Source organism: Xiphophorus maculatus, chromosome 17 (genome assembly GCF_002775205.1).
Source record: "Xiphophorus maculatus strain JP 163 A chromosome 17, X_maculatus-5.0-male, whole genome shotgun sequence".
NCBI lineage: Eukaryota > Metazoa > Chordata > Actinopteri > Cyprinodontiformes > Poeciliidae > Xiphophorus > Xiphophorus maculatus.
Window position 1 is genome coordinate 7927961 of NC_036459.1, and position 27439 is coordinate 7955399.

The 27439-nt window shown below is 37.1% G+C and overlaps 1 protein-coding gene across 9 annotated transcripts in view; it reads right to left on the bottom strand.

The window, feature by feature from the left end:
* The window catches only part of magi2 (membrane associated guanylate kinase, WW and PDZ domain containing 2), a 240702-nt gene that overhangs the window by 57938 nt on the left and 155325 nt on the right, over nt 1-27439 (bottom strand). For all 9 annotated transcript variants that reach the window (XM_023349882.1, XM_023349881.1, XM_023349880.1 and 6 more), the window contains exon 6: nt 26117-26196. In XM_023349882.1, coding sequence (XP_023205650.1) covers nt 26117-26196 — 80 coding nt within the window. The remainder of the gene's footprint in view (nt 1-26116; nt 26197-27439) is intronic.

Here is a 27439-nt window from a genome sequence, read left to right on the forward strand (position 1 = left end):
CTAGCTAGCAAGACTATATTAGCAGCTAATTAGCAGTAGCCTCAACCACCTCGACTAACAGAAAGGAATGTTAATGATGATGATGCTTGTGACTCAAACTTTTCATTGAAAGAAAATAAGCTATATTAAATATATGAGATTAAATACAGTCTTAAGACCGGTGGTTAATGTATTTAAGGTCAACTTACATTTATTAAAATTAATTTAAGACATTTAAACGCCTTAATTTCTTTTGTACATTTAAGGATAAAAAAAAAAAGTAAAGATCTGCTGACACCCTGTCCTCCATCAGGTTGATTTTTCAATAGATAAGGCTGATCCGTTTCTAATAAAACCAACTGATTTCTCATAAATAGTTTCTTAAAAATACAAAATGCACACCAATTATTCATGGATTGGGACCGTGAAGATCAATAATAATAAAAATAGAACCTCAACATGTTGCATTCATTGATTTAAAGAGGCCAGTGGCTCTTTTATGCTGTTCATCAAATGCATCTCTAAACAGAAAACACTCCTAATATTGATGGTGGCTGAATTTTAACCCATATATTATTTATGTCCTGCATCTCCTCTGGGTTGCAAATCTTGTATTTTGATGGGGGAACTTTGAAAAGAGTCACAAGAGTTTCTGGACAGGCACAAAACCTGAGGGTGTTAAATCCTCAAGGCATAAACTGGAGAATATTTACAGCTTCTGCGGAAAAGTTAGCAAACTCCAAAACTGAAAACGGGTTGCAGCTATGAACTGTACATGAAAGCCGTTAGATTTGCACTTCCCTTTGACAACTGCTGCTTTAAAAAAAAAAAGAAGTTGATTAACATATGGATAAAAATCACCATCATCATGATATTTTTTCAAACAGTGGACTTTGAAAGCTGCAAACCGGAACCCAATGTGCTCAACTATGGGAAAGCCATCTGTTATCCGTAGCATCTTATTCCTGCATGTCTTCGTTATTTATATTTCACGCCTAGAATCTGATGACAGGAGACTTCTAAGACAAGTGACAACTCAAATGAATTTGGTTTCCATGACAGCAACATGCTCAGTGTAAATGCAGCCAAAGACAGGCTGAGCATCCAAATTCAACATGATCACCACTGTTCCACAAAGCTTCCTCCAAGCAACAGCAATCATAACGTGTAGAAAACGAGTTACAAGTTGGAAACCAACTTAGTTAAAGGTGACCTGTACAGGTTGGTGTAGATCTATGGGCGATACAAAACATGTTCATTACGTTTTTTGCACAAATAATCCTTAAAGAGTTTTTAGTCTGCTTAGTTCAACCAACTTTGAATCTCTTGTCACTTTAAATCTAAATAAGCTGTTGCTTAGCCAACGTTTTCACTCGCATGTGAAAATGGCTGCAACAACAACTATAACCATCTACACTAAGTCTTTGAAGAAGTGGAGTTACAATAACATTTAATTTGTCTTTGGGATAAATAAAGTGCTTTCTAATTTTAACTTAAAGAACCAGCTGGTCAAAACTGCGGAAGCTCAGCTTGGGTTGCTAGGTAACGGGCGGAATTCCGCTGGGGTTGCTAGGTAATGAGCTGGGCAGAGCCTGCTGATTTGTAGCTTTACATTCCGGAAGTTTTTGAAATGGATCATAATTACAAACACCAAAATACACTATTTTATTGGCAAAAATGGCTAGTTGTTTTATTTTAAGCATAATAGGTTCCCTTTAAGGCAGGGGTGGGCACTCCTGGTCCTCGAGGGCCGGTGTCCTGCAACTTTTAGATGCATCTCTACTTCAACACACCTGAGTCAAATAATGAGGTCGTTAACAGGACTCTGGAGAACTTGACTGCACTTAGGAGGAGATTCAGCTGTTGGAGACATCTAAGACATCTAAGAGTTGCAGGACACCGGCCCTCGAGGACCAGGAGTGCCCACCCCTGCTTTAAGGTTTAATATGCGATTCATCATGCAATCAGAACACAAAAATTCAGGAGTTTTCAAAGTTTGGGAGACAACAAACTTGCTTTAAATGTCAAAAATCAAAGGAAAAATTAAATAAAAAAACAAATGGACATCATACAACTGCATACAGACCAAATCATACAAATGATATCAACAATACCCTCAAGATTGTTTTTTTTTAAAATGTGTCAAAAACACCAAATAAACAAACGGGTCAATGGCAGTTTAGCTGAATTTTTAATGACCCGTAAAACATTAACCAAAAATGATTAGTCGGCCTATTTCAGGATCTTAAATGGTTTTATAGACACAGTGACCAGATACAGTGATTTTTACACAACTCAGGTGGTGGAACAATAACACCAATTGTTAGTTAATTAAAAACATCTGACCAAATCTGATAAAGTAAGTTTTATAACAACAAAAAGAAGCAGAAAAACATCTTTTAACCACTTGAGCCCCATGAATAGCCCACAGTTAGTCGAAAATCACTAGGATTTTTCACTATTTTATTCACTAAATACTCATCTCCAGTTATTCAATATTAATAACTGTTTTCACCGTTTACAGGCCGCGACATACATGTGCACACGCATACAGATTATGGAAGTCCTTCCACACAATATCATTCACATGTGGGACACACACACACACACACACGAGTGCAGCAGATCAAAGGGATGTCATGCAGCTCAGCGGCTTTCTAATGAAACGCTTATCCATCCAAACGTCCACAGGAAACAGCAGGGAGCCACAAATGGCTCGAATTTCAGCAGCAGAGAGACACGACACGGCCTTTAAAGAGTCTGCGGTTTGTTACGACTTCATTTCTATTCTCACTTCTTTGATATGTTTGTTTTAATAAGCTGCTAAAATAATTGGGTACAATTTCGGAATGCTGAAAGGTGTTGGTAAATGTTTAAAGATGTTGATTAAAGTTCACAAGATTTGCAAAATTGTAGGAATGGGTTAACAAGCATTTGAAACTCGACAAAAAAAATCTAAATAAGCCTATGAATAGAATCAATAAATGAATGACAGAGTAAAAGCATATGCTAAGGGTTTTGATCAAATATGGCTTGAATAAATTAATATTTACCAAGATAAGGTTTATAAAGATGGGTTTCTGGAACATAAATGTATTATTTATCTAGTCAAACAAGTTAAAATATATGAAATAAGACAATACAGGGCAAGAAATGCATTTGGTTGCATTAAAGAGCAACATATATAAAAAAATCCAATTAATCGCAGAAAATTCTCTGCAAAATCACAAAATCTTTAGTATTTTTGGTCTATTTTCTAGTGTACACTTGAAATAAGTAACTTTTCAGCTGTTTTTAAGTCAATAAATCATAAATATTGATTAAAAAGTAATAGTTCCACAGGCAGATTGTTTAGGTTATAGGAAAAATGTCACATTACGGGTAGAACTAGAACTATTTCACCAATATTAAGAAATTGTTTATTTAATCCAAGTTGCTATATCTCGCTGTAAAATTGCTTTTATGTTAGTTTTGTCTTATTTCAAGTGAACTTATTTATTTGGACTAGAAACCAAACCAAAGTTTACTTGATAAGACCTTTTTGTTAAGTTTTTTTCAGTAGAGCACATTGAAAATGATCAAAAATAATTCAAACATTCTTTATAAATCCAAAATAAAAACGAAATGCGTCTTCAAAGAGTTGTTGACGATGCTAATGGATGTAGCAGTATGTCTTACAGCACTCCTATTAAAGCCTCTGACTGAAGACACTCTGTTGTTGTATAACAGTTTCATGGTGAGGATGCTCGGAGTTTTCTTGATTATTATTAATAATAGTTGTTTATACTAATAATACTCCAAATGTTTCAGAGCAGTTCTTAAAACAGAACCAGTTTTCTTTGTCAGGTAGCAGAGAATGAAAAACCAAGACTGAAGCATCGTGAACCACTTTAGTGGAAATATTTAACTTGAGAGGGAATAAAAAGTGTATTTATTGTTTCAGGAGTGAAATTGGTTAGTTATTCAGAAGGACATTACAGTGTTTGTGCTAGCAACTGGAGAATTATATTTTTGTCTGAAATTATGTTTAAAACCAGAATTTGAAGTAATTTTTAAGATGGTCCCTGCGGAAAATTTCTAGTCAAGTTAAAACGTTCAACCTGTGGACATTTGACCGCCACTAGGAGGCGTTGTACCATCCCCTCCTCCTCAATCTTTCCTTCACATTTCCCCGTAATAAATGGACTCCGAGAGAGACCGTCTTTGAAGTTGAGCTGCATGCTCAAAGATTTTTATTCTCCTTCTCCTAATTTGGACTCGAGTGTGACAAACCACACAGCCTTCAGAGTCTGCAGGGTCTTTCTTCATTTCTTCCCGATTTGAAAAGCAAAGACGTTGAACTGAAACATTTTCACTGCCTGCAGACCTTTCCTTAGTCACCAAAATTCGAGTCACATCTCGCTGGTTGGTGCACCTTTGAATTCAATTCATGCAGGAGAAGAACTTTACTCTGGACGGATCAGAGGGAAATTATTCTTGCCAACACAGGCAAAAATCTAGTCAGTTGAGCTCTGAACACTGCAAAAACACAAAATCTACCAAGTATTTTTGCCTATTTTCTAGTGCAAATATCTTAGTAGACATAAAATAAGACAAAACTAACTTACAAGTAACTTCAGCAAGATAAAGGAGCTTGTTTAAAGTTAGTAATTCCTTAATATAGATGTAAAAATACAAGTTCTACTGCCAGATTATTTCACTCATAAGTGAGAAATGTTACTTTTAATTTTACTTATAAAATTAAAAATCCAAAACTCAAAAGCAATTTTTACGATTGTGTGTTAGGGTCAATGTAGATAGAATAAAAGGATTAATTTTCCACCAAAACCTCAGAAATGTTGTGTTTAATCTTTTTCTAGAAAATAAAATCAACATTTCAATCAACATTTGAAATTCAGAAATTTCCGAAAGATTTTGTAGAAAATTTCTAATCTTAAACTAAAAATAAAAACAAAAATTTCTAGCAAAATTTCTTATTTTTCTAGAAAATCTTTTTGGCAGAAATTTACTACTTTAGTTATAGTATGGGGCCACACAAAATCAGGGAAAGGGCCACAAAAGGGCCATGCGCCGCACTTTTGGACACCCATGTTGTAAGTGAAAGCTACCAGTGGAACTAGTATTTTTTTAATCAATATTAAGGAATTATTGCTTAAAATAAGGCCCCTATTCTTGCTGAAAGTCACCAGTAATTTAGTTTAGTAGAAAAAAGAGAAAACAAAGATATTTACACTGGAAACTCGACTGAAACCACTTGGTAAGATTTTGTGTTTTTGCAGTGTATTATCTGTAATTTTAACGGGATCTTCTCTCAGCTGCTGACTTTAGGTTTCTCTACTCTTCAAGGCCTTCTTTTCCTTTAAAAAAAACCCCTGTAGTAACAGGAATTTATTAAAAGACATTTTTATGCAGGTTTTACTTCTATTGGTTGCTGCAGGTCATCCTTATTTTATCTTGTCAAAATATCAGATTTACACTTTTCATTTTTGTATTTTCATTTCTGCCATTTCCTCTCTGCAGGTCCACTTATTTAAATGTTTTCATTAGAGTTTTATTTTTCAATAACAGAGGCCAGGATGGTGATAGTTGATTCATGTAACTTTGTTTTTATGTCTTTATGACTCCTTCGTTTGCATAAATTCCCACTAAACATCGTCTTTCCTGTGGATTTTTAACAACATCCTCCTCATTTTTTTAGCTGATTGCTTTCAATATAAAGAGCTGGGAATAATTCAGCTGCCTTAGAGTGAACAACAAACACCACTGAGTTAAAAATAAATAATGTGATGCATTTCATACCACAAAATTAATCTGGCGATAATAAAAACTGCAGCTGTGCACATCTCACTGGTTAAAGTAAGGGTATTATTTGCAAATACTACAGGGAGAAATTAATTTATCTTTTGGGAATTAATCTGCCGCCATCCTCAAAATAATGAAAGTCTGGTGTTTGCAGAAAGATGTACTCTTTTATTTTACAATCATTCACAGGTAATTTCTGTTTTAGAAGTGTTTAAAGGGAACTTACAAGGCAAAATTCACATTTCGCATGTTTTTATGCTTCTATTTTGGTCTCTTCTGTTTCTAAAAACAGCCTAAGTGCTTAAAAAAATATTTTGGTGTCTGGAAAATAAGCCGTTTCAAAAATTTGCCAACTCAGTTACATTCTACGGGCAATGCTCCATTACCTAGCAACCAAGCGGAGCTCCGACATGTTTGGTCAGCTGGTTTTACCGCTGTACAATGGCTGCTGGACAGGGGAAAAAAAAGAAAAAAAGTGTTTTGTTGTTGATTTACTATCCAGATACCACTTGTTGCATTCTTGTTGGTTGTGCAGGAGGCTCCACGTCTGCTTTTCAAAGATGTACAGCTGTATAATTGTGCATCTGTTTGCAGCTGTTTTCATATGAACGTGTAAACATTGAGTAAATGTTGAACTGAACAGACTAAAATCTCTTTATCTAAGAATGATTTTATGGAAAAATGTAAAGAATATGTTTTGTATAGGCCATAGCCTGTTTAAGGAAGTGCAATAGGTCACATTTAAGGCTTTAGGATGAGATACCACCACATCTAGTATGAAGACATCACTCTTAAGTGAATTATTGTAGACCAAGATAATAATTACTTCTAGTTTAAGGAACTCAAGAACAAATAAATGAGGAATTTCTTCATATTTTGAGATGAAAGCCTGTTGGTTATAATGAGAAGCAGAGTTAAGAGAGATCCTGAGCGCTTTGAGCGACGCTCTCGGCCCTGTCAGATGTGATATTCTCTGAACCTCACTGAGTTTGCTGACGGATGAAAATGACCCGGCAGAGAAAACCTCACCTGCCGCCAATTTAACGCCTTCAGTTTGACTGAAGGGGTGAACAGGGCTGAGAATAAAGAGGTGGTTTAAAAAGCACCGAGCCCAAAATGCAGCAGCTCACCGACTGATTTATTCTGCCTTCATCTGGAAACCTGAGGATAATCGGCCAAGAAATGTAGCAATGCATTAACTGAGAAGGATGAAAAGTGGAAACATTAGCTTCGTTGGTCCTCTGTGTTCTGTTTTGTGTTTCCAATATGTGAGAAATTCATCCCATTCTTTTGGTCTAACCAAAGATTTTCCAACTTTTCACGTCTGGATAACGGAAAAGTCAATTACTGGATTACTCAGTCACCACAACAGAGCAGAAATCTTAAGTATTGCCAGATTTTAACTATTCATAAGCCGGATTATGACTTTATTTTCTCAGAATTTAAATTATAATTCATTGTCATCATATGTCAAAATCCAAATAAATAAAACATTTTTCAATTATGTTGTTAGTGCATGAAAATACTTACAAAACTGTTTCTTCCTTATTACAGGATTTGGAAAGCTTCACTTTATCCACACTGTTTGGTAGATTTAGGTTTTAAGACAAGATTTGCCTGATGGTGCATAAATAATTTAAACTATTTTGATTCTGAGGGGGAAAAAAAAAATCTAAATTAAAAGAAAGTCAGAGTTTTGAGACTAAAGCCAGAACTCTGAGAAAAGAAAAAAAATCTGAGATTAAAGTAAGATATTGAGATTAAAGTAAAGATTTGGAATTTAGAATCAAAAGTCAACAAAAAAGTCAGAATTTTCAGAAAAAAATACAAATTCTGAAATTAAAGTAAGAATATGAAATTTAAAGTCAAAATTCTGAGAAAAAAACTCAGAATTATGAGTGGGGGAAAAAAATCTAAATTATGAAATGAAATTCAGAATTTTGAGTGAAAAGTTAGAATTGTGACTTTGTGCACAATGTGACTTTTCTCCTAAAGTCACATTTTTAGGAGAAAAATCACAATTCTTAGGAAAAAAAAAATCAGAATTCAAAGAAAAAGTTGGAATTCTGAGAAAAAAATAAAAATTCAGAAATTAAAATCAAAATCCTGAGGAAAAAAGTCAGAATTTTGAAGAAAAGTCTGAATTTTATTTGTTTATATTTTTGTTTGGTCTTTTTCCAGAATATGTACTCTTTAGATCTTTGTAAGAAAATATCTGGTTAATGAGAAAATTATTGATCCACAACAGAATCTTTGATGCTGAAAAATTCATCAGAAATTCTTTGTGAACAAAAGAATGACCTTTTGCTTTTAAGTCATTCAGTTGGACAAACTCATAAACCAGCGTTTGTTAAAAAAAAGAAAAGTCACACGGTAGGCTACGACTCTTAACAGGAGCAGAAAAAGTGTGTAAACAGCCGGTTCCCATGGAAACGGTGTCTTTCCACACAGCCAAGGTGATTAAATGCGGCCAAATTGTGAAAAGAGTCAAAGAAATTTTAAAGTTGTGATTCTGTCGGATGTGACTTGTGTTCACAGCTTTGTTTTTCCTGCAAGGCGTTCTGGGAAATCAGCGTCGTCGTATTCACGGCGCTGGAAAGTCTCACAGGTTTCTGACTTAAAGCGTGTCAGGTGGTAGATTAAGAACAAAAGAAGAAAAACAGATTTTGTTTTTGTAAGCTTCTAGTTTATCTCGATGTTCCAGGCGCATAAAGAGATGCACTGAACTGTGTCACAGCTGACTATGAAAATATCTTCACTTTTACGGCTGTGGATAAACAGTTTTTATAAAAATCTGTCCAATAAGAAAACTTTCACCTTGTTAATTTACTAACACCTTTGATTTTTGTCTCTTTAAGGACTTATAGTGATATATAACTAAAGTATAGTGATTAAATATTGATCTAATGTATGGTAGTAATTAAAAACATTGTATTTGAGTATTATTCAGACAATAAATTTAAAATGAATCAAGTTATATGTATTGTTTTAAACAATCACAGTCATTTTAGGCAGCATTGACATAAAATTCAGAGTTTTAACATCACAGATGGAAAATATTGAGATATTCAACAATAATCAAGTTAATCTGATGAGAAATCAACTTTAAAGCATGGTGGTGGTAGTATGATGGGCTGTTTTAGCTTCGAATTGCACAAATCTTATTCAATAATGCAGCTACACTGTAAAAACAGTATTTTTGGTCTAATTTATAGTACAAATATATTAAAATAAGAAAAAAAGTTACAATTTTCTTTTCAGCTTATGTTAAGTCAATAATTTCTTAAAATTGAGATTAAAAGTACTTATTGTTTCACTTTTAACATGGAAAAAATGTCTTGTTAAAAGTGAAACAGTCTGCCAGAGGAACTAGTACTTTTATTAAGGAGTTACTGACTTAAAAGAAACTCCTATATCTCGCTGAAAAGTTAATTTTGAATTAGTTTTGTCTTATTTCAAGAGTGCTAAGCTAATTAGACCAGAAACTAGACCAAGAATACTTGGTAAGATTTTGTGTTTTTGCAGTGCACAACAGCAAAAATGGACTACCGTCTAATTTATTTGTATATTTAAGGATCCTGGAGTCAAACTCTTCAAACATTACAATGAAAATCATTTACGAACATCACAAAAAAAAAGACATAATGGTGTTCCTTAAGACACAAACAAAATTAAATCAACTGCTTCAATGACTTACAAATATCACGAAAAAACATAACAAAAAACTTTACCACACCATATCAGAACTAAATTAACCCTTAAATGCCTGTTTCCCAGTTACATAAGAGGAATATTTACTCTCAGATTTTTTTTGAGTCATAACATTTGTAGATGTTCACTATTAAAATATTGCCTAAGCTTTATTTTACCACCAAATGTGGAATATTTTAATTTATTGTGTATTCAGTATGTATTCAAGGTACTTCGATTCTGGTTCTGCCGGAGGTTTCTTCCCGCTAAATGAGAGATTTCCATGCATGAATTTAATGTTTTTGTTAACTAACTTGAGACATTTGTTAATTCCTGCTTTCCTGATTTGTGGTAGTTCTAAAAATTGAAAAACATACCAAAACATGCTCACAATATTTTAATATTTGTTTCATAACTTATTACAAACATGCAAAACTGTCAGTTTTATACCTCAAACAGGCATTTAGGAATACAAACCCTAAATTTAAAAATAAGGAAACGTATCATTTCAGCTTTGATACATGAGAAAATTATAATGAAAAAATGTTCAATATATATATATTTTTTAAATTTACATGATCAGGCATGAATGTAATTCCAGAAGGCGACATATTCCTTAGTTTTTTGGCTTTTGTTCAAGGCGACAACTAAAACCCAGAAACGTCGATGTTATTATCAAATGTTTAAAAGCAGGAGGTTGAAGACTGCTGCAAAACTTTGCAGTGATTTAGACATTTATTGAAATTTTAACAACACGGTTAACCCAAGAGAAAGAAAGCTGACTGGTATCAAGTAGCACTGACAGCTAATTTCACACACACACGGATTCCTGCTCCAATCTCCAGGCCCCAGGCATGCTCTGCTGGGGAGGCTCTCAAAATACACGCATCAATCATGTCGCAGACAGCAACGCCCGCACCTCCCCTCTACGCCGCTCCGAACCGACTGACGCAGGAACCTCAAGGTGAAGGAGGGCGCCGCGTCTCTACGTCTATAATAACTCACCTGTAGGACTGCACACACACGCTGTGTCCCCTAAAAAACTTCCAGTGTTCCAAGTAAAAAAGGAGAGACGACCGAGAAATCAATCAGAATCGGCTGAGAAAAGTCTGAGTTGGTAGAAGAGATGGAGATTTTCCTGGACGTATCAATCTCATGTCTATTAAAAATCAATCTGAGGGATGAATTTTCATTTTTAAGAAGCTACAGTAATGTTGAAAAATTAGGAAACACTGCAGAAGTGCAATTTTGCAATATTTCTGGACTTACGGCTGAAATGGCTGAAATGATTAATCGTGACTAATTGAAATAGTCGTCAACTAATTTTGTAATTGATTAATTGTTAACTGGAGTATACAGACCAGAAAAAGGCCATTTGCTGAAAGAGCAACACAGAGAGCAGTAATCAAACCAAAACGTCTATGCTATTCAATTAATCGGCTAATGAAAACACTTTTGTGTCATTCATTTGGTGAACATTTTTGTATTTTAGGCACAAAAAAGATAAAATCTTAGTTTAAAAAGCCTAACCCTAACCCAAATGTATTTACATCTTTTGCTTTAGTTTAAGGTTAAAACGATTAATCAATTGATCAACAATATGCTGAAAGAACAACACAGAGCAGTAATTAAACCAAAACTATATAAAAATATTTATACATTTTAAATTTAGGATATACAAAAAGAACCTATGTCTAAAAATAGTAATAATAATGTTATATTAAGCATCTTTTGCTATCCAATTATTGATTGATCGATGCAAAAAGTTCTCAGTCTACAACTGACCAACTGTTCACTAAAGGAATGATCTGTTATTGCATTTTAGGCAGCAAGATGTTTATCGGATTATTGGTTTATAAAATGAAAAGTCTGCAGAATGAGTAAATTGTTTTATCCGATTAATCGATTAATCGTCTAACTTATCAATTAAATAACCAAATACTAAAATAATCGTTACTTGCAGCCCAAGATGCAAGTATTAAAGGGAAATAAACACACTGCAGTTCAGAGAAGAGACAGAAAAACGGGTTTAAGACAAGCTCTGCTGTTTCCCCAGGAGAGAACAAAGAAGAAGAAAGTGTGAGCCCAACGTTTGTCGGTGTGAGACGGTTAATAACTTCTCCCCTACACATGATCAGAATGTAATTACAAGCCGCTCTATATGCAGACGCGCGATGTCTGCGGGGGATTCGTGGAAGCGAAAGACAAAGCAGCTCTGTAATACGATTAACATCCTTCAAACCTGAGCATCACCGGAGTTATAATCCCGCTCCCCGTCAGCGTTCATTCACGCCGCTGAACGCGCTAACCTTCTGCAGAAACGAGGATAAACAATCTGGCAGATTATTTATCAGCTGGAATTCCCCTTCCTGCAGTGGCTCGGAAAACTTCACTGTATTTTATTTGTATTCCTAAGGGTTTAATCAAATCCTGATTGTTTTTTTTTTGGGGGGTTTTTTTTAGATGAATTTCATCTTAGCTTTAAAACCAGAATGAAATTCAGTCTTTAATTTATAAAACTTTTAACTTTTTCTCAGCTGACTGAATCAGATCAGAAACTTTGTAGCTGTCTCATAAACTCAGCAAGCATGTGGCAACAGTGGGAATGAATGACTCGGTTTTTAACCAGAAATAATTAGAGAAATTTAGAGAATCTAAAGATGCATGACCATCAACTGTTGTTTTGTTTGCTTTAATCGAACTCCAGTTTGTTTGTGTACAACAAGGGAACAAACTAATTTTCTTTTTGGGTCACATCAAGACCAAGAATGATCTTAAAGGGCTGGTTGTTCCATAATATATTTTTTAAAAGTTATTAATCTGTTAAAACAATAATAAATAGCTATGTCTGCATTCAGTAAGTGCTTCTTAAAATTGTATAAATTATTTTAAAATTATTGCTGATTTTGTGGTGCCAATTTAGAAACACATGCCAGAAGAAATGTGTAATATTTGAGCTTCTTTATGACTGTGAAAGTGATTTTCTGAGAAAAAAAGTTGGAATTTAGAAAAAAATTCAGAACTTTGAGAAAAAACAAAAAATCAAAATTCTAAGATTAAAGTTTGAATTTTGAAAAAAGTCAGAATTCTGACTTTATACTGTTTTTAGTGGCCAGTCTATAATTCACACAACTTAACTTTTTGTCTTCTGCAAAATTATGTTTCGTTTGTCTCAAGAACAATTTCAGACAGTAGAAATTAAGTCTTAAATTTACAGAATAAATACAAAAATCCAACAAAATGAGCATAAAATCCCACAGAATGAGCCTAATATACATCAGAGAGAATATTTTCTATTGTAAGATTTTAATGTGTAATCATGTTACCATAAACAAAAATTAAAAGGCTTCATCTGAACCAACCACCATGTTCAGAGGTCGCAAAGAAATATTAGAATGAGCTGCCAATGGCCAGCAGGCCACACTTTGGTCACCCCTCCTTCAGATTGTGTAACAAAGCAGTACTTTGCATTAGTCTTATGTATATTCCACTTAAAATACATAGTAGAGTTTGTGGCTGGAACATAAAAATACTTTCTCCTAATGTTTGCTTACTTTAGGAGAAAAAGAAACAAGAAGTTCTTGCGTTTTTTTTCACCCAGCCAACAAATATTTGCTATAACAGAAAGAGAAAAAGAGGAAATTAAAGAGTCTGTCCTACTTCTTTACTTCCAAAACAAAAAAACAGAGAGACGGGAGAGGAGGACAAAGATAGATCTGGAGGTAGAAAGAGGAGGTGAGAAAACATAAAGGCAGAGAGGCAGTAAGGGATTTATATAGTGAGTTATGCAACTAAAAGGCGCCTGTGATATCAACCGCTCTGCCTTCACTGGAGAAGATGTTGCTTTGAAACAAAATAAACCCGTCGTACGTCATCGCTCAGCGTTTTGACAGGATCTGGTGTTTGGGTCGCAGCTGGCTTCAAACATAACAGAGAACGAGTTGTTCTCTAAACCAAAGGTGACAACGTTTACTTCAGGTGCTGCAGTTCATGTGAAATACAGAACATTCTAATTTTCACTGCACAGACTTTCATCTGGCAGGTGATATCAGAGCTTACCTTCATGTAGTAAAAGTGTATTTCTTGAATGTGAAGCTCCAAACAGCTCAATTAATTTCTTTGTTGTTTTTAAAGGTGGATATTCATTTTTAAAAAAACCCAAAAGCATTTCTTTTTCATTCAGACACACAAAAAATCAGGAAGTATGTACATATATGGAAGACGACACAACTTCAAATGTGATTTACCAACTGAAGTTAATTTAAATTTTGATGTTTTAACATAAAAAGGCAGTTGCTGCAGACTCATTCAATTGGAAACACTTCACATTTCAGTAAAATGTTCACATTGGAATACACTTCTTTTAAAAGTAGTAAAAAGTTTAATATCATCAACATAGTGTTTATAGGAGATATGTTAAAGGATTAGCTCTAATGCTAAATGTAGCATATTTAAATCTTCATCTTTTACTTGTGTCCATTATTGAGCTTGTCTCTTTCAAATAAAAAAATGAAAATATGATATATAGATGAAAAGATTTCAACCAATAAGGTAGAAATAAAATGGGACCAAGGACACGACTCTGTGGAACTCCATGAACTCCAAGAGCAACAAAACTCGCAAATCAGCTTTTTTTTTGCAGTTAGTTGTATAAATTAGGAGTTATCTTTTGTTACTTTGAAAAATGTGACATTTTTGTATAAACTTGATGTAACCTGCAACTCACAAAAACAGGTTAATTAATTTATACTATATATATATAGGAAGTTGGGCCTAATCAGAAGATATTAAATTCTAGGAAACCCAGGTGTGAGCAACAACAGAACACACAGTGTCTACAAGAAAAGAGCAAATATTTAATATAATAAACAATTGTGGATCCACATTTAAAACAGACAAACAAATACTGCGCGCTTTTAAAGAAAATAAATAAATAAATAAATTGAATACTTCAGTCTCCAATGAATTAATTCTTCAGTCTCAAAGTCTCTCAGCTGGTGACCAGTCGGGTCACTATCTACCCGTGCGCCTGGTCCTCTGGGCTGGGGCTCGCCATCCAGTTTCAGGTGAAGAGGGTCTTGGAATCTTTGGCCCTCCAAGCCAAAAGTGTACTGTACACACTCCAAAAAAAAAAAAAACCTGACCGATGCTCCGAGCTGTCAACGGCTATTTTTCGGGCTTCAGCTGTTCACGGGGGAAACCCTCCGAGATCAATTTCCAGATTCGTCAATTTCTTTCTACCTCTTTACGGAAACGACCGTCAGCTGTTAGCTCTCAAGCGTTCGCAGCGAAACAACCGTCAGCTGTTCTCAAGCGTTCTGAGCGAAGCAACCATCAGCTGTTAGCTTTCAAGCCTGTCTGCCGCGCTCCGAACGAAACAACCGCCAGCTGTTAAAAAGGGGCGGGACGATCAACCCCATTGGCCGACACGAAACCAGACCGCGCCAGCCATTGGCTGCCTAATCTGTCAATAGAAGCTAACACTAAAAGCATATTTCACATTTTTTGAAGATTTACGTAATTACCTTTTAGCTATTTTGGTAGAATAAGACATTGAATCAACATCTATTATTTTTTTTCTTGTGTTTTTAAACACTGGGTTACACTGTCCCCCCTTGGAACATGCAAGTCCCTTTGCATGGGATGGGTTGTTTTGAAATGACAGGAATGCTGGAACCCTTAAAAGTGGTTTCAAGTTCAGGTTCTATCAAGGCACTAGTAAAAGCAAGGCTTAAGCCATGGAATAGGGACTGGGCAATGGATATGAGTGGGTTCCCTAACTGGCTATACTGGAGCCTCTTTGGTTGAGTGGTTTGTCTCTCTGAACGTCTCACAGGATTTGTGGTTTCATGACTTGGGTGGTTGGGTTTGTCCTCTGATACATTTTGGTCACATACACCTTCACTATGTAGGTTAGGTTCACTTTTACAATCACTACCATGGGTCAACCGTTCAGTATTTACTACTGCTTCAAACTTCTCTTCAGAAGGAACTACCGGGTCACTGCCAGGAACGTCATCACAATCGGGTACATTGCTGAATTCAGGTGTGTTGTCACATTCAGGTAAGTTGTCACATATAGGTAAGTTTTTAGGCCATGTCTGTTTTGGAATCTCATAAATTCGCGTGAATTTGATTGGCTCTGGGACAGGTTGTTCTCTAAGCCAATAGAACTCCTCGTTTTCAGGTTCAGGAAGAGTGAATTCTTCATTTTGCTCAGGGGACTGCCGTGTTTTAGGTTTGCAGACCTGATTTGGCGGAGTTGGATTTTCTTCTGTGGGAGCAAGGAACCCGCAAGGTAGAAGAAGGTCACGATGGACAGTGCGCACTGACCCATCTTTAGTTTCAGACTTAATGGTGTAGACTGGCAGATCACCAGCTTGTTCTACCACAACATAAATGTCTGTCTCCCACCTATCGGCTAGTTTATGCTTACCCCTAAGACGAACGGCTCGCACCAAAACTCGGTCTCCAGGTTCTAGTTTGGACGGTTTTACACGCATGTCAAATCTGGCTTTATTTCTGTCAGCCATTTTGTTAGCATTTTGGATTGCTAGTTTGTAGCTTTCTTGGAGAGTTGTTCTCAGTTTTTCCACATATTGTGAGTGGGACTTAAAACTTTTGTTTTGGAGAGGTAGGTTGAATGCAAGGTCAACAGGTAATCTGGGTTGACGACCAAACATTAATTCATAAGGTGCAAATCCGGTTGTGTCATTTTTCGTACAATTGTACGCATGGACCAATGGTTTTACAAAGTTGCGCCACTGCGTTTTGTCTTTATGTTCTAAGGTCCCAAGCATACTTAACAAGGTGCGGTTAAAGCGTTCCACAGGATTCCCCCTAGGATGATAAGGAGTGGTTCGAATCTTGTGAATGCCCATGATCTTGCAAAGTTCTTTTATTACGTGTGACTCAAAATCTGGCCCTTGATCACTATGTAATCGTTCAGGGATGCCATAAGGAACTATAAAGTGATCCCAAAGACATTTTGCCACGGTTTGGGCTTTTTGGTTAGAAGTTGGAATGGCTATGGCATACTTAGTGAAGTGATCAGTTAGTACGAGCACATCCTTTGTGTTGCTTTGATCTGGCTCAATGGATAAGAAATCCATACAAACCAGTTCAAGCGGTCTGGTAGACTTTATGTTCACAAGCGCTGCAGCTTTTTCCGGAGGGGTCTTTCGCCGCACACAGCGGTTGCATGTTTTGATTCTGTTCTCGATGTCAGCTGCCATACGAGGCCAATAAAACCTTCCTCTGGCGAGATCGAGGGTACGCTCAATACCTAAATGGCCCATATCATTATGGAGACTGTGAAAAACTGCCTCACGGAGCTGCTCTGGTAGGACGAGCTGATGAGTGACACTGCCATCATCTTGGCGTGTTCGGTACAATATTTGGTTGTGCAGCTCAAGACGATTTAGTTCTCGAAGCAACAGACTTATACTTGGAAGTTCTGTTCTGACTGTAGGTGGAACCTTTTTACCAGTCTCAATTTGGATAATGACCTCGCGCAAGCAAGGGTCAGCTCGTTGCTCTTGTTTGAGTTGTTCAGCTGACAGATGAGGCACGACTGGAAGACCACCACAATCATCTTCATTGACAAAGTCATCTGGTAAGGTGTTTACCGAGATGGCTAATGAGTGAACAAGAGGGGTAGGTTCATCTGAGAAACTACAACATAAGGGTCTCTCACAGATGGCTGACACCACCTCTTGGCTTAAACTGGTGTCTTGCTGTGCCAAATGAGTTTGGGTGAACTGCTGTATCCTGTCAAGCTCTTTTTGTGATACAGCATCATTTAATAACTCACCATGCGGTCGCCTTGAAAGACCGTCTGCATCAGAGTTGAGTTTTCCTGCTCTATATTGGAGCTTAAAGTTAAAGGTGGAAAGAGAAGCTAACCAACGGTAGCTCATTGCATCCATCTTAGCTGTTGTCAGAATATAGGTCAGAGGGTTACTGTCAGTAATGACAGTAAACTGGTTCCCATAAAGATAGTCTGCAAACTTTTCGGTTACAGCCCACTTTAGGGCCAAAAACTCTAACTTGTGGGCGGGGTAACGAGCTTCGCTCCTGGATAACCCCCTGCTGGCATAAGCAATGACCCTTGTTTGTCCATTCTGTTCCTGATAAAGGGCGGCGCCAAGCCCTGTGGTGCTGGCGTCAGTATGAAGTGAGTACGGCAGCTTAGGGTCTGCAAATGCCAAGATAGGAGCAGAAGTGAGCTTCTCAATGATGTCTTTGAAAGCTTGCTCACAAGAGGGAGTCCACCGCTCACCAAAGGGTTTTTTCGGATCATGGTACTCAGCAGGCTTAGGTTTGGGTTTTGTGCTCTTACGCAGCGGTGGATAGCCTGATGTTAGATCTGTGAGAGGCTTAACAAGGCTCGAATAGTTCTTGATAAAGCGCCTGTAGTACCCCGAGAAACCTAAAAACGAACGAAGTTGTTTAAGGTCTCTGGGCACAGGCCAGCTACTCAGAGCTTTCACTTTCTCTGGGTCTGTCTCCACCCCTTTGTGGGATACTATGTGTCCGAGGTATCGCACCGAAGTTTGAAAAAACTTGCATTTTTCAGGAGACAGTTTAAGACCGTACTCTTTGAGGCGGTTTAGAACCTTCATTAATCGAGTTTCATGCTCCTCAAGTGTCTTGGAAAAGACAATGATGTCGTCAAGGAACACAAGAACTTCCTTTAAGTTCATGTCACCCATACATCGTTCCATAAGGCGCTGGAAAGTGCTGGGAGCATTTGTAATGCCTTGAGGCATTCTATTAAACTCCCAAAAGCCACTGGGACATACAAACGCAGTTTTTGGTTTGTCAGCTTCCTCTACTTCAATCTGATAGTAGCCAGATTTTAAATCAAGGACTGAAAACCATTTAGATCCAGTCAATGTAGAGAATGTTTCCTCCAAGTTCGGGAGCGCGTAAGCGTCTTTTACAGTCTGCAAATTGAGTTTTCTGTAATCTATGCAGAGACGGACGTCGCCATTTTTCTTTCGCACAACGACAATGGGCGAAGAGAACGGTGAAGTGGATTCTCGAATCACGCCTGCTTGTTGCAGCTCCTGTAAATGTTTACGGACGGCTTCTAGGTCATTGGGGTGTATGGGTCGTGCTTTGTGTTTGAATGGAGTTTCATCTGACAGTTTAATGTTGTGCTTGACTTGATCAGTCCGACCGAAATCAAGGTCATTTTGTGCAAAAACCTCTGGCATGTTATTGAGCTTATGCAAGATGTGCTCTTTCCACTCAGTACTGATAGGAGAGGACTCAAAGTTAAAAACCAGATTGTGTTTTTGACCGACTTCAGATTTGGAAGATCCCACTGAATGTTGGTGAGAGAGGACTCTCTGGAACGTGTGGATCTCTCCAATCACACATTTTTGAGGGATTGTCACATCATGTTCAGTTTCATTGGTGAGAACAACTGGTATCAGGTAGGGTGCTCGCTCAGGTAAGCTGATGAGACTTGGCTTTACTAGGACACCCCCAGGTAAGGTTGAAAAGGATGGGTGCTCTAGCAGCACGGATCTCTCTGTGGTATTAGTTGACAATGCTACCATGCTTTCCAGGACAACTGTCTGGCCTGCTGGGACTAGCTGAGGGCCTTTGTTATACATGGTTGCTAGACCAAGGCTACTGCCTTTGGTCTGTTTGTGTCTTAACTCTAGCACTTTTAACACTGCATTATAACCATCTGAAATGAGAGGCTGCAGTCCGGGACATGCTTCGTTATACAATTCATAAAGCACATCTAAGGTGTTAGTTCCAATTAACACCAAAGACTGGGAAGCAGCTCGAATGTTTGGCACGACTAAGGCAAGTGTTGACACATCGGCTTCAATGCCGAGAAACTCTTTTGGAAAAGTGACGTTCATTTCAATGTACCCTAAGTAAGGCACTGATTGGCCGTTTGCACCTTCTACTTCGAGTAGGTCAAAAAGTGGCTTAATCTGATGACTGGACAGATGTTGTTCATAATATGATTGTGGGACCGTGGTCACCTGGGAGCCAGAATCGAGTAAGCAGTTTACAGTATTGCTGTCAATCTTTACTTGGGCTGTACTTTTAGTACCGATTAAACCTTGAGGCAGTTTGAATCTGCCGGTTTTAGTATGCGACTTTAAAATGGCACGTTTTTTGGTCGGCACATTTTGCTTGGGTTCAAGGGGACGGTTTGACTCTGTGGTAGCCTCTGTTTGTCCCTCAACAGAGGCAAACTTCAGTTTAAAGAAGCAGAGCCATTGTGTTGTCTATCCCATATTTGCCTTTTTGCTTTTAGTTCTTTACGTTTTGCCTCTACAAGTGCAGGGTTTGGCTCAGATTCACAGTTGGCAACAATATGTCCGTCCTCCCCACAGCGAAAGCAGTACCAAGGCTTGGGCCGTGAACTAGGGCGGCTGTGTGAAGGTAAGTTGGGTTCAGGGTTTGCATGGTCAGGTTTTGTTGTTTGGTTCTTCTTAGGTACTGTTTGTTTCTTTTGTTTCATAACTGCTGCTAATTGGCTTTTTAAATCAGCAACCTGTTTTTTCAGATCACTTAAAGTGTTTGAAGTTGTTTCGGAAAAGTCCATTTTTGTTTCAGTGACAGTTTGTTCATGTGACGCTGCTTTTTGTTTGGTTGCACTAAAGTGTTTTCTCATTCTTGTGCTTTTAACTTCTTGTCTGTTTTCTGCAATACGGAGTAGGAGTAATAGTTCTGCAAACGTGGGCAGATTATTTTTCTTTAACTCCAACTGCAGTTCTGTCAGCAGGTTATCATCCCAACAGCCTCTTTGAAATTGCTTAAGAAGCTGTCTGTCTCTTTCTCGGGGGTCTACACCACCCCGGCGCACTGCAAGACTCAGTGCCACCTGTAGGCGATGCAAGTACGCAGATGGTTTCTCCCCAGGATCCTGCAGAGTGTTCATGAATCGCACAAGCAGTTCCTCACCATCTTCAACAGTGCCAAATGCCGACTCAAGCAGCCTAAGATAGTCATCAACGGATGCATCAGGCCCAAGAGGCCGAATGACATCTGAAGCTGGAGTGAGAAGGCTTTCAAGAATTTTTCGGGTTTTTTCCAAGTTAGAAAGAGATGTGTCTCCCATCATTAAGTCAACATGGGAACGCCATGTTTCATAGTCAACTTCGGGATATGGTCTAGGGTTTCTTCCAGAAAAAGCTCTCAACCTAAGGGTGGAGTGACCATTAGATGTCTTCTCTGTAGTTTTGACAACATGTTCAACCACAATCCTCTGTACTTCAGGTGAGACTAGATCGGTTTGACTTAATATATGAGGTTTCTGATTAAGTTTCAAGGAAGTTGGGTTAGGGCTCTGAACAAGCTTAGGAGAGTGGGGGTTATCAATGTGGTGTGGAGGGAAACCAACACTTTGTGTAGGCTCTGTGTCATTATTTGGACATGGGCTTGCAGCTGCCTCAACAGATCCCATGGACTCTTCAAACTTTGACATCACCTCCCTTAAGACTTCTTCAAAATCCTTCCCACTTAACTTAGCTAAGGTCTTTAGTTCAGTGAGGTAGGTATCAGTTACACTGCCCCCTACGGTTTTTGTGTAAACATCTGTTAGGGCGCGGACACAGTATTTAACATCTGGATTTTCAGCTGATGGATACAGGTAAGGCAATGCAGGTGTTAGCTCCTGAACAGCTAAATCAGAGCTAAACTCCACGACACAGTTCTGGTAAAACTCAGATGAGCTATCATCGACTGTTAGTGTCCTACTTATTGTACCACATTGTCGCAAGTAGTCAAAAACATCATCATCCTTTTCAGATCCAGTTAAACCGCTGACAATGACTGCATTTGGTATCTTAATTCCTAATTTTGCAATGAAATCCATAGTACCAATGTGTTAACAGATAAAATTCAAATTGTTGTTCCACTGTTGTCACACAACTAGGCTCCTGGCTGTACTCGCCAAATTTTTTGTAACCTGCAACTCACAAAAACAGGTTAATTAATTTATACTATATATATATAGGAAGTTGGGCCTAATCAGAAGATATTAAATTCTAGGAAACCCAGGTGTGAGCAACAACAGAACACACAGTGTCTACAAGAAAAGAGCAAATATTTAATATAATAAACAATTGTGGATCCACATTTAAAACAGACAAACAAATACTGCGCGCTTTTAAAGAAAATAAATAAATAAATAAATTGAATACTTCAGTCTCCAATGAATTAATTCTTCAGTCTCAAAGTCTCTCAGCTGGTGACCAGTCGGGTCACTATCTACCCGTGCGCCTGGTCCTCTGGGCTGGGGCTCGCCATCCAGTTTCAGGTGAAGAGGGTCTTGGAATCTTTGGCCCTCCAAGCCAAAAGTGTACTGTACACACTCCAAAAAAAAAAAAAACCTGACCGATGCTCCGAGCTGTCAACGGCTATTTTTCGGGCTTCAGCTGTTCACGGGGGAAACCCTCCGAGATCAATTTCCAGATTCGTCAATTTCTTTCTACCTCTTTACGGAAACGACCGTCAGCTGTTAGCTCTCAAGCGTTCGCAGCGAAACAACCGTCAGCTGTTCTCAAGCGTTCTGAGCGAAGCAACCATCAGCTGTTAGCTTTCAAGCCTGTCTGCCGCGCTCCGAACGAAATAACCGCCAGCTGTTAAAAAGGGGCGGGACGATCAACCCCATTGGCCGACACGAAACCAGACCGCGCCAGCCATTGGCTGCCTAATCTGTCAATAGAAGCTAACACTAAAAGCATATTTCACATTTTTTGAAGATTTACGTAATTACCTTTTAGCTATTTTGGTAGAATAAGACATTGAATCAACATCTATTATTTTTTTTTCTTGTGTTTTTAAACACTGGGTTACATTGATCTCACTCAGACAGATGCACAAAGTAACTTTTCAGCAAAATATAGGAGCATGTCTCGAGTAGATAATTCCTTTATATTGATGAAAAAGTACTAGTTCCATTGGTAAATTATTTAATATGGAAAAAATGTTTTGCTACAAGCGAAATAATCTGCGAGTGGAACTAGTACTTTTTAAATCAATATTAAGGAATTATGTACTATAAAAGGCTCCTAAATTCTATGTATGTTAGTTGTGTCTTACTTCAAGTGTACAGAAGTTGAACTAGAAACTAGACAGAAACACTTAGATTTCTTTGTTTTTGCAGTGTAGATTTGTTGTTTTTGAAAACAACCCAAAAAAATTGCGAGAAAGATTTTAAAAGCTGCTAAATATCGCAACGAACTCGTTAAGATAGCAAAGTTGCGCTCTCTCAATTGGGAGTATAGCCCCTCAATTGACCACGCCCCAATTTTATTAGGCTCCACCCACTTTTGGTGAAATTTTTAAAAATTTGTCAGAGTTACTCTATTAGTTCCACTTTAAGATTGTCTGAAATTCTACTTTCTAACAGAGATACTTCTAAATGATAAATATAAAACAAATCTACCCAGAATTGTAACAAATAAACCTGCCAAACATTTTAGTATGTGGAGTGACAGCAAATCGTATACAATTTCAAAGGTTGACCGTTACCAAGACTGTGGATTCTCCTGCATAACTATACATTAAAAACTCCATGGAGGTGACCTGGATGCTCCTAAAAACCCAGCAGGATATATTACTGTCGTGAAGGACTGGACTGAAAATGAAATAAAAACCTTCAGAAGACATAAAAACTACTGAACAAGACAAATGTCTAGCTTCTTTGGAAGAAAATGTTGGTTTAAACATTATTCTTTCTCCACATTGGCTGTTTAGTCGCTAAAATAACAGCTAAATAGAGGAAAACAAAGAAAAAAAACTAAGTGAGTAAAAGCAAAGATATGCACTGTGTAAAAATGTTAGCTTATCATAAAACAGAGGAGTTTAACTGGTTTTTCAATAAAAATCCCCCAACTTGAATCCAATTGTCCAATTTAAAGTGAACTGTAAGTGTTTTATTATTCTTAAATCTACAATGACGTCTATGAACTGAGATGGTGAAGGATGAATTAGTCACAGATCTCTCAATTGGATTGAAGTCAAACGGATCAGGCTCGTCATTTTACTTTCTGATAAAAGAAGTCAGATAAAAGTTGACTTCTGTATTCACTGCTGCACATCTTGGCCATAAAAAGTCATTTTATGCAGTTTTACTCTTCTGCTTTCAGCCTGTTGGCTCGTCACACCCCAGAGACTCCACCCTGCGATCCTCTTAGTGCTTATCGGTGCATAGCTACAGCACACACACACTCACGCCTACAGGCACACACACTCACACCTTCCTACCAATCAATACTAAACTTACGGAGGTAGCTTTTTTACCCAAAACTGAGCTAAGCTCCCAGGGGTGGCTGGTGCCACCAGGCTGTGCAGGCTTTTGGCTTATTACATAACATTGTAGAGAAATAGAGAGGACATTAAAGGTGTGTTATGGGAAAATGTGACCATGGTAAAGCATCTTGAATGTTGTTTCACTTGTGTTTTGATGCTTATTTTGAACAATTCAACTGAAAATAACAAAAAAATGTGCAAAATATTGTAACATTTAGTAAATTTATCCAAACTAATTTTAATAAAACTTGCTTCGGCATTCAGCCTTCTCAAGTTCACACCTGCCGCTCATTAAATGACTAATTAATGGGGGGCCTTTTTTAAAATTATGGTCTAAAACTAACAGCAATAATCTCCGCTGGGGTTCATTTTTCAAAGTCATATTTTCACCATGTTATTCGTTAATCTATCAGTGACAAAGTTCCAAATTAAACATTTAGTTAGGAAGCTGAATAAGCTAAGTATTCAGTGTAGCTTGTAGTTAGCAAGCTAAATATTTAGCTAGAAGTTAAATGTTTGGTCATTAAGCTAAATTTTAGCTTTTAGCAAATTATTTAGAGTGAAGTTAAATATTTGACTAGTTTGCTATTACTGAGTTAGCAAGCCAAATATTTAGCTTCAAACTAAATTTTTGTTAGATACAGAAATATTTAGTTATTAAGCCAAAAATTTTGCTACAATTGAAATATTTAGTTTGAAGCTAAATATTTGGTTTGCTAAATACCAAATATATTAGCTTTCTAGCTAAATATTGAACTTCAATCTGAATATTTAGCTTGCTAACTAAAGATTTAGTTTGAAACTACATATTTAGCTCACTAAAAACATAAGCTGGGGAGCTAGATAACCAAATATTTAGTTTGTAAGCTAAATATTTAGTTCTAAGCTACAATTTTAGTTTGCAAGCTAATATTTAACTCCATAAATATATGGAGTAATATTTTACTCTATAAATATTTTGCTAGCAAGCTAATTATTTAACTTCAGTTTGAAGTTAAATATTTCTTTCAATCTGAATATTTAGCTTGCTAACTAAAGATTTACTTTGAAGCTGCATTTTTAGCTACCTTAAAACATTTAGCTTGCTAACAAAATATTTAGTTACTCAAGTTTCAATCTACATATTACTCAAGTAAAAGTAAACATTACAGTATAGTAAAACTAGTCTTAAAAGTTTTTTTTTCTCCCCCAAAAAGTTGCTCAAATAATGTAATACAATATAAATAAATGTAACTAGTTACTACACTGAAAAAACACAGTGGAGATCCAACTTAATTTGTTAAATATACTAAAACTTAATTTATTTATGTCTGTTCATCATGACAACATAATAAACTCTATCACTTCTGATTAAAAAGTGTTGATGCTTTGAAATCGGGATAAAAAATATAATTGCAACTTTTTAAACCATGACATTTAAAATTACATTTACTGTTTTACAAGAATTTTGTGATTTTACAGTTTTTCTTAAATGTCTTTTGTATTATTTGTGCATAATACAAATAAAATAACAATTACAAATGTGTGGAAGAGTTTTTTTTGTCCAATGTAAGACTTTAAATTAATTTTTTTCACATGGGAAAATCTAACCTGATGAAACACTTCTTGTGATCAAAAGCGGTTCTCTCAAACATTAGTAATATCTTCAGTATTTGAGCGTTTTGAGTGTGAAAATTGGGTCGGAAGTGCTGGAGATAAAAAGGCTCCATCACATTTGGACTAATTCCTCATTGGTGTCTCCGTCTTTGTTTCCGTGTCATTTCATCATCTTGGAGATTTTTATCTTTTCTATCTTTCATGTTGGAGGAAATGTCGGAAATTCGAGCAGCTGCAAAAGTATTTCTGTGGGTAAATTGAAAGCTAATCTATTGAATATCTTTCAGAAAAACAGCAACATGTAATATATAATAAACGATCTTTTCAAGGGTAATTTTTAAGACAATATTGATGGATTCAATTCCATTTAATTCTTCAAATCTTCTTTCTTGCTCACAAGTTAATAAAAAATCTCAAAGACGACAACGCTTGTGTGATTATTTGTTTTTCCTCTAATTTCTGCTGCATTGATATTCCTCCGTCTCCGTTCTTTTCCTTTGCAGAGTGTGGGCGGCTAAGCGACACTTCAGCTCTCCCTCGGTTCCAGGATAAAGAAGTCTTTGTGACCTGAACGCCACTTCAACCGCTGACGTTATCAGTACATTAATTGCATAAAAAAAAGCAACAATCCAACATTTAAAAATTCTTTATAAACGCCAAAGCTGCTGCTTTTTCATCACGCCAAGCGGTTTAATTTTGTGAAATAAATGCAGGCGATATCGATGAACGCGAGAAGTGGTGGACATGCAGCACTCACCATCCTCTTTGCATTCCTCCGGCGGTTTTGCCTTCTTGGCGAGCCTCGGGTCGAGCCACGACGTCGTCTTCGTGTTGTGGCTGTGGAGACAAATCAGAGAGCGAGTGAGCGGGACTGCGGTCGGCGCTGAGAGAGAGGAGTCTTCCAACAAAGAAGCGAGGTTGGTGGATTCCTAGCTCGGCTCTTCAGAGAGGAACGTGCGCCTCCGAAAAGTTAAAAACACTCAACGGGAACTGAAGAGGAATCATTATTTTTAATTAGCTTACTGTCGCTCATTAGGTGGCAGAGGAAGAGGGTAGAAGAAGTGACAGATGAGCAAATAGATCGATAGAATGATTAGGGAACATTTTCCAGAGCCTGAAGAAGCAAACTGGACTGAGGTTAGCTAGTGGCTTCGTTTACATTGACTGAACAATTGCGCAATTTGACATTTTGAAAGTAAATTTGCTTAATGGAAACATGGTAATTTCTATTGAAAACTTTTGGTTTATTGAGCAAAACTGCAATGGAAACACTTTTTTTCACATCATCAGACACATGATCAACAACCAGACATTATCACCGGCGAAAACCACGAAGAAGACATTTTTCCCATGTTATAAGTGAAATAATCTGCCAGTTGAAAAAGTTAATTTTTTGTTTTGTTGTTTGTTGTTTTAAATTATCATCTCTCTCATTGGTGGAAGAAAAGCGTAGCTTGTTCTTGATACATTATCTTGGTAAAACCTCTTTTTTGTGTAGTGTTTGAGAAAGAAATGCTTCATATGTCGGAGATTTCAAGTGGCTGCAGTTGCTATGCTGTCAAACACCGAAGTGGAAGAGACCCAGGAGTTCTGCACTTGAGTTCTTGTGAGAGATGAAATGTCCTGTCCACAAAGGACGTTTTTATTCTTCAAACCTCGAGTAAAATAACACATTTCTTTGTTCTTGTGGAGTAAATATCGGCCTTAAAGACATATGATGCACTGCAGGCTCAAAGAGGCTTAGTGTTAGCTAATACATCAGCTAAGATGTTTTGAAAATGAAATGTTAATTATGTTAGCACCTTATTTGGAGTGAAAAAACTGTAAATGTGATCCTTTATGCTTCCTTGAACAGCTTAAGTTAGATCTATGGGCTGTAAAAAACTATTTTTTTTCTTAGATAATTAGATTTTAGTCTGCTCAGTTCAACATTTACTCAACGTTTTCACCCGCACGTGAAAATGGCTGAAAACAAATCAAATCAATCAATCAATCAATCAATCAAACTTGATTTGTATAGCACATTTCAGCAGCAAGGCATTTCAAAGTGCTTTACATCATATCAAACACAGAAACACAA